The sequence below is a fragment of the Scardinius erythrophthalmus genome (assembly GCF_964197995.2).
Source record: "Scardinius erythrophthalmus genome assembly, chromosome: 8".
In the NCBI taxonomy this organism is placed as follows: domain Eukaryota; kingdom Metazoa; phylum Chordata; class Actinopteri; order Cypriniformes; family Leuciscidae; genus Scardinius; species Scardinius erythrophthalmus.
The window spans coordinates 31,271,071-31,278,881 of record NC_138228.1 but is presented as its reverse complement, the minus strand read 5'-3'; the positions used below and the strand labels follow the sequence as shown (position 1 = coordinate 31,278,881).

Sequence of the window (7,811 nt, the reverse complement as noted above, 5' to 3'; positions counted from 1 at the left end):
ATTTGCACGCTGTTGTTGTTTCGTTCAAACATTACGGACCATGGCAAGCAGACTTTGGGTAAAAAAGGAGAACTAAAACGAGAATCAATATCAGCGCTGTGTTTTCGAGATGCCGAGAGCTCCCATAGACAGTATATAAACAAGAGCTCCACGTCCGAGACTTCGACTGCTCCTACATGTACTTATTAAACAGGTGAGCACATTTACATAGAACTAATCAATGTTATATAGTTCAACAATGATAAAATGTTAGAATATGATCTGTATGTCATTCTAATGTTGATCTAGCTTACTGCTAGTCTCATACAGACAAACTAACACATACTCTTCAACACATTCAAATGCAGTTTAGTGTGATAGTGTAATGTTAGACCAGGTGAATCAGCGCTGCGTTACCTCACAAGTTTAATTTGTCTAAACTGACCTGTGAGTAGTAATTCTGCGTGTAGTTCGGTAGAATGAAATGTCCATATTCCTTTTATATCCGCGGGACCTCGCGTCGCGTGTGGAGCTGATAGCTGTCTCTTAGCAATCCCGAACTGCTTCATATCACAGTCATGATAAAAGCATCGATGTATTCAGTCAACCATAAACATTATTAGATCAGCCGGCTTGACGTTGACGACAACATCCATAATTCTTAGCATGTGTTGCGTCATCAAACTACGCCTTTGTTATTGTAAAGAGGTTAGCGACCCCTAGTGGCGAAAAATTCCATACTGTACGTTTAACTTATTTTGTGTGTGTGTGTGTGTGTGAATTATTATCATTATACATAATTATATATTATGCTATATATAGCTAAACCAGCAAAGCCAGGCTGGGAGACCAGCTAGACCAGCTAGGCCAGGCTGGGAGACCAGCTAAAATCAGCTAAGCCAGGCTGGGAGACCAGCTTGACCAGCTAAGCCAGGCTGGGAGACCAGCTAAAACCAGCTACTTCCAGCTTAAACCAGCTAAAACCAGCCAACCAGCTTAGGCTGGTTTAAACTGGATTTTTCAGAAGGGTTATTATAGTGGTTATTAGTATATTTAAAAAGTATAAAGTACAAAGTAATCAGTTATTAAATATATTATTATGAATTACACCACCATAGCGTCCAGTTTCTGGCAACCTCAGCTGACATTTTACCGCGTAAATTTAACAGAATGTGTTCAAACGATACACGCCTACATAAGTATTCTGTAATACTAATGACCTATACGTAGCCTATGATGTATTTGTAGCGCTGCAATTCTAATTGCGCTATTCTAGTATCTAGCAAACGTCGTAGTATAGCTATACAATGTTAGATTTTAGACAAAGCGCACATTCCTCGTCCTGCAGTGACAGATGAAGAAAGATGGCTCCACCCCTGTACTAATATATCCCTTCTGAGAGCTCATACTGAAGAGATGTGCTGCACGAGCCACAATCAACCTACGCGCGCGCGACACATCTATCCACACATGCTCTGAGAGCAAACCACGTCATAATCGTGCAAGTAACTGTTTAAACGAAAAAATGGTTCCTTTATGCATTACATTTGTTGAGCACAAGTGCAAAAAGACCAACGGGTGGGAGACTATATGCACTTCGTGGCGCGCTGTCGATGGAGGAAACTTTCACGCGCTCGGTCTGATCGTCGGATCCTAGAGGGAATGAGACGTGTGAAGTCAGGAAAGTTAGGCTTAAGGAAAATGTCGGCGACACGAGCCTCACCTTTTCGGAACAAAACCAGCCAATATGAGGACGTGGACGCGGTCGAGGACAACTGGCACCTTCTCTTTGGTTTATCCTTCGCCATCGCCACTGTCACTTGCCTGGGAGGTTTGTACTCGCTTATGTCGCTGCTCAGGATGAGGACTAAGTCTTCCCTCTGTCTGATAGTAGCTTCTTTATCCATAGATGACCTGATCAGCGTCGTACCGCCCACGCTCTTCATGATCTTGCAATGGAGGAGCGAAGACGCGAACCGGTCGGGCGCTATGTGCACCCTGTCCGGAGTCCTGTATGTTTTCCAAGGATTGTCAAGCAATATGAAAGCCTGTCTCCTAGTTGCTTACACTTTCTACGCGACAAAGCGCTTTGGAGTGTATCAAACCCCTAACCGACCTCTCTGGGTGTTTGTGGCGGTGGTGGCGGTTTGGACGGTGAGTCTTGCGGTCAGCGTCCTGCCCGTGTGCGGCTGGGGTCGCTTCGCCCCCGCTTCTCTCGGTTGTCTCCCGGAGAACGACAGCCTGTACGTGCTGCTTCTGTTCTCTGTTTACTCACTGTGTTTCTGTGGGCTGGTAGTCTGTTCGGTTCCTCTCTTCTACCAGCTCATGTGCTCCACAGAAGCCCTGAGAACATTTTACCCGAGTTATTTTGAAATTGCCGGGTCGGCGCCGCTGTGTGAGATCCCCTCTCTGTCACGGGATAGCTTGGATAAAAGTTTGGGAGCCTACAATGAATTCAACTCGAACATTGTCAGTTTTAAGAACAAAACGGAGACGTATTCACTGTCGTATTCTCCAACAACCGGTCATTTCCAGAAAGATGGAGCTCAGAGTGCACGTTATTCCCCTGTGTTTTTCTCTCAAAAGCGCTTCTCAATGATTCTTGCCATGGCTCGAATGGTTCTGTGGATGCCAATGATGGTGAGAGCTATAAAAGCAATGTTCAGACATTTTCACTTGAAAAATCATTTAATTGACTTCAAAAGTGTCTCAGTCAGACAAATATAGACAAAAATTCCACTATATAGTAAATTATTGTTACACTGCTAAAACGAAACGGTAGCCTACAGAAGGCCCCATTTTGGGTCATTTTACTAGACAAATTAATGTTCCTCAGACTTTAAGGCTACATAACAACCATTTTAATTGTCAAACTTAGACAAAAAAAAAATAAAATAAAATTACCACTCTTTAGTTTGCACAACAGCTTTATATAAATATAATGGAATAATAAATAATATAATTTTTTATCAGTATCATAATGCATGTTATGGTTTATTGTTGTAGTCTAATGATTGTTGATTATTGTGACGAAAAGCTGAAATAAAACAATATTTAAACACTGGTTCTTCATAACGGGTATTAGGCAAAAAAAAATTCACCCTATCTTTGGATTTTTACTTCAGACTGCTACACTGATGGAACAAATCTGGAGAAACTCAACCTAGCATTGTATACTCAAGGAACTTCAATAAATATTTTAAGTGCCTCAGAGCCTTTGCAGGCCCCTTATACAATGGAGCTACCATTGACAACCAGCTTTAGAGTTCTAGCAGGAACTTATGGGTTTCATCATGTAAGTTATTCAGAAAACTGGCCTTTTAAAGAATGCCTTTAGATTCTCATAAAAGTTCTGCTATTTTGGGAATCTGAGAAACCCCATAAAGTGCCTCAGAAATCTTTTCATATTTACAGTGCGTAAGAAAAATCTTTCACCAGCTTAAAACGTCTTGTTGAACTGGATTCATTGATATATTTTCTGCTTTAACCTGTCACTGTAAAAGTGTATTTTCACTTATTTTTCTCTCTTCATTATTATTTAGTTTGTTCAAAAATGCTGGAATGATTGGTTATTCACCTTTATTTTTTCCACTGGCATACCCCTTGCAGACCCAGATCCTGGTGAGTCATGCTGTTCACATGCACAGCTCGTCCTTGGAGACTTTCTGTTTTTTCCTGACCTTGCTCTCCACGGCGGTCACCCCTGTGTTCGTGTTTTCGGAACGCTGGATCCATCTGCCGTGTGGCTGCTTCATCAACTGTCGCCAAGGCTTAAGTTCTGAGCTTTCCACCGGTTGGTAAACTGATAAAATACTCCGTCAGCCTGACATATTTTTTGTTGATTATATTTATTGGTTCATAAAAAGAACCAGGTTGTTTATTTTAAACAATCCATATTAAAATACCTTAGGTTGTACAAATGATGTATACAGTATGTGTGTATAAATGCATATAAATATAATCTCATTTATGTGCATGTGAGAAACAAAGCAAAATTACCTTTCCACATTGCCTTTATCATCTATGTGTTTATTATAGCGAAGGAAAGAAGATTTGAATTCAACCTCTCCTTCCACCAAGGCTATGGTATTTACAAGATCTCCCACGGCACGTCACCATCCATTGAGAAACCCTCTTTTAACAGTTTAAACAGCTGCGATTTCTCTGAAAGGAGAGCCACAGTGCTGGATAGCGGTCAGATTTGTAATTTCAGCACCACTGCAACAAAGGACAGCTCCCTCCACAGTGAGCTGCTGCTTGAGGAGAGAGTGGACAGCCAGCCTCTGAGCTCCACAGAAAGGGACAGGCCATGCAATGTCTCTCCTCAGGCTTCAACCTGCGATGGTGAGGATCTTCACCTCGACAACTTGTCAGTATTTGACATTCCAGAGAGGAGGCTGTCCCACGAGGAGTGTCGTAAAATAGAGTTGACTGACTGGGAGTGGTGCAGGAGTAAATCAGAAAGGACTCCCAGACAGGTAAGATGACACTTAATTTAATAAATTGAAGGGGTGCAGTTACTTTATTTTTGTTGTCAGGTAACAAGAAAACTATAGGAACAGGATATTATATCACAGAGTGGACCTCAGAAGACCCACATTCTTGAAAATATCAGATAATTTGACCTATGACATTGCAGAACACTTAATTTTCTTTAATAGTAACAAGACTTTGTTAATGTAAGAGTGGATGCAGAAATTTATATATATATATATATATATATATATATATATATATATATATATATATATATATATATATATATATATATATATATATGAATGTGCAAGGCTTTGGGTGTCAGCCATTTTCTGTTATTTTAGGTGTTCAAAAACAGTCCATTGTGCTGCTTGATGTTGCAAACTGTTTTTTTGTTATTATTTTTTAATTAATTATGGTTATCATAACTCACTGGTTTGTAGTGCAAATCGTTTTACCGTTTACTGCACATTTACCTCTGGTAGCTAATAAATTGGAAGTCTCGCACATTCACGGGAAATAGCTAAAAGTCCCCCTGTAGTCAATAATTGTATCCCTTAAAGGAATAGTTCACCCATCAATTAAAATTACCCCATGATTTACTCACCCTCAAGCCATTCTGACATTCTTCTTTCAGACAAATACAATCAGAATTATATTTAAAAATGTCCTGGCTAATCCAAGCTTTATAATGGCAGTGAATGGGACGGCAAAATTTGAAATGATTTCCGTTGATCGTTTTATTATGCACATGGTAGGCTAGACCCTGGTTTTGAATGGCCGTGCTATTAAAACTATTTTTATAATTAATGTCGGGTGGTCATGATTATTTGCCTGCATGGACAAGATAACAGCTGTCATGACTCATGAATGTTTTGCAGTGCAAAATTATTTTCGTTTATCTAAAGCTCAGATCTAGAATTATGAAGTGAAATAAAGTAGCCTTGTAATATTTTTTTTTTTATGAATTCGAATGAATTAACCAGAGAGAGAGAGAGAGCGAGAGAGTGCGCGCGAGTCAGTAACCTATTGTGACACTTGTTGGTTTAATTACAGCGAAGTTATCACCTCATTATAAAAGTCACAGGCAGAGGTTGAAAACCAGCTCCTGAATGTTTCTGTTCACGCAATTTCTTTTCTTTACAAAAATAAATATAAAGTTCCCACCTCGATAAAAAGCTGTGAGCTAGCGCATACAGGCATGTCTGCCTCATAATACAACATTAAAAAGCTATCTTTGTGAATAAACGTGTCGTCCCCACCTTGTGGTGGCTTGGAATTCAAAGGGGAATCGGATATGCGTGTTTAGACGTAGGTCGGATGTCCAGATATCGGATATGTATCTGATTTAAAACCACATTTGGAAGTGGCTCAGGTCGGATGAGAAAAAAACGGATCTTGTGCGGATTTTTGTGTTTACACGTGTGCATCAAATTCCGATCTGTGTCAAATGTGAGTAATTTCGGAGATCGGATTTTTTGTGCCAGTGTAAACGCACACAAAGGCCTTCTGAAGCAAAGCGATGCATTTGTGTAAGAAAAATATCCATATTTAAAACTTTATTAGCTATAATAACTAGCCTCCGGCAGATGACTGTACGCATACTGCGCAAGTCGACTTGAGCCACAAGAGTAAAGGCCCGTTCACACCAAGGACGATAACTATAAAGATAACGATAAAGATATAATTCTATAAATGGTTCTCCATATTAAAGAATAACAGAGTTCACACCACAACTATAATGATAAAGATATAAAGAACGATATCGTTGGGATCACTTTCAGAATGATTTTTTTCCAGCTGTCGAACGATAAAACACTGACAGCCAATCAGAATCCATTCTGGATCTGGATCATCCAGGCGCGCACGTGCTTAGAATAAAAAGACCGTTATCGGTCGTTGGTGTGGATGCATATATAGTTATCTTTATCGTTATCTTTATAGTTATCGTGCTTGGTGTGAACGGGCCTTAACCCCTGACGATTGGATGGATGGATGCACTTTTTTGGGCTTCAAATTTTGACCTCCCATTCACTGCCATTATAAAGCTTGGAAGAGCTGATTGTATTCGTCTGAAAGAAGAATGTCATATACACCTTGGATGGCTTGAGGGTGAGTAAATCATGGGGTAATTTTCATTTTTGGGTGAACTATTCACCAAAATGACAATTATTTAAAAAAAAAATCCTGTGAATTTTTTTTATTCATGCCTTAAAATAGCTTGATTGTAACTATACCCTTGCTTCATTTAGTATGGGTACATGAATATGCAAATTAGCCCCGCCTCCACTCACTCGCTCAGATCGTTGGACGTCGTTTGTCTCTGCAGTGAGCACCACTTGCAGAGATCCACTCTCTCAACTTTACTGTAGTAAATGTTGCACAATGGCACATGGAAATACTGGTTTAATTAAGCCATACATGTTTGAACCAGAAACTGATTCAGAAGAAGTCGAAGAGTGAATTATACAGATTAGTATACAAGTTAATGTATCAGAATGGTGATGCGTTTTATGTATCGCTCTCTACAACGTCGGACACATTACGGTAATTAATATGATTAGTCTTTTGCTTGACTATGTTATCAAACAGATAATAATGTGTTGCTTATGTTACACAAACCATGTTCAGTTTCACCATCTCAGAGTCAGACAGCTCCCTTCTAAAAATCAGCATCCTTAGAAACGCTTTTAACAACTTAGAACGTCAGTGGAGTTCATTTAGCATATAGTTAGTCAGTGGAGTTCATTTAGCATATAGTTCATCATAACATCGTAATATACATAAATGACCCGCTATATTGCTAAATGTACCCGATTTTCATATAATAACCTGGCTTCTCTTGGGGCTTCTCTTGAGACTCCCCTGCTTTGCAGCATAGTTAATGATATGCTAAAGCCCGCCCACACGTTGACGTGATTGGTTACAAGGTAGTTACTTTGAAACACTGGCAATTTTTTGAGACTCCTTTTCACTGCAGTTTTAAGGAGAAAATACTTAGTAATGGTGTTGACTTATGAATTTGTACATGGTTTGTCTTATTAAAGGAACCGTATGTAAGATTGTGGCCAAAACTGGTACTGCAATCACTTTCAAATTACTGTAGAGTGGTGTATCCCCTCCCCTTCCCCCCTGACTTAAGGTTGGCAGTTAGTGACAAGCGTTTTTGTCATAAGTAGGCTAACAAATAACCAACACATTTGCCACAGCGAGTATAACGCGGGACAAATTACGCCATGTCGGCGTTCAATATCACCAATGGCTATCACAGGGTTGTTTTCAGTCCCATCAGAAAAGATTGAGAGTAACTAAATAACATTAGCAATGGTCATACAGGTCAACTTGCAGCATGT

The 7,811-nt window shown here is 39.8% G+C and overlaps 1 protein-coding gene across 1 annotated transcript in view; it reads left to right on the top strand.

The window, feature by feature from the left end:
• Positions 1–1,680: 1,680 nt before the first annotated feature.
• Positions 1,681–7,811, top strand: part of LOC308694413 (putative G-protein coupled receptor 149) — a gene marked incomplete at both ends in the record, with an annotated part of 106,201 nt that continues 100,070 nt past the window's right edge. Inside the window, 3 exons of the mRNA XM_081371922.1 lie at positions 1,681–2,619; positions 3,589–3,772; positions 4,018–4,457. Of these exons, the coding sequence (XP_081228048.1) occupies positions 1,681–2,619; positions 3,589–3,772; positions 4,018–4,457 (1,563 nt within the window). The remainder of the gene's footprint in view (positions 2,620–3,588; positions 3,773–4,017; positions 4,458–7,811) is intronic.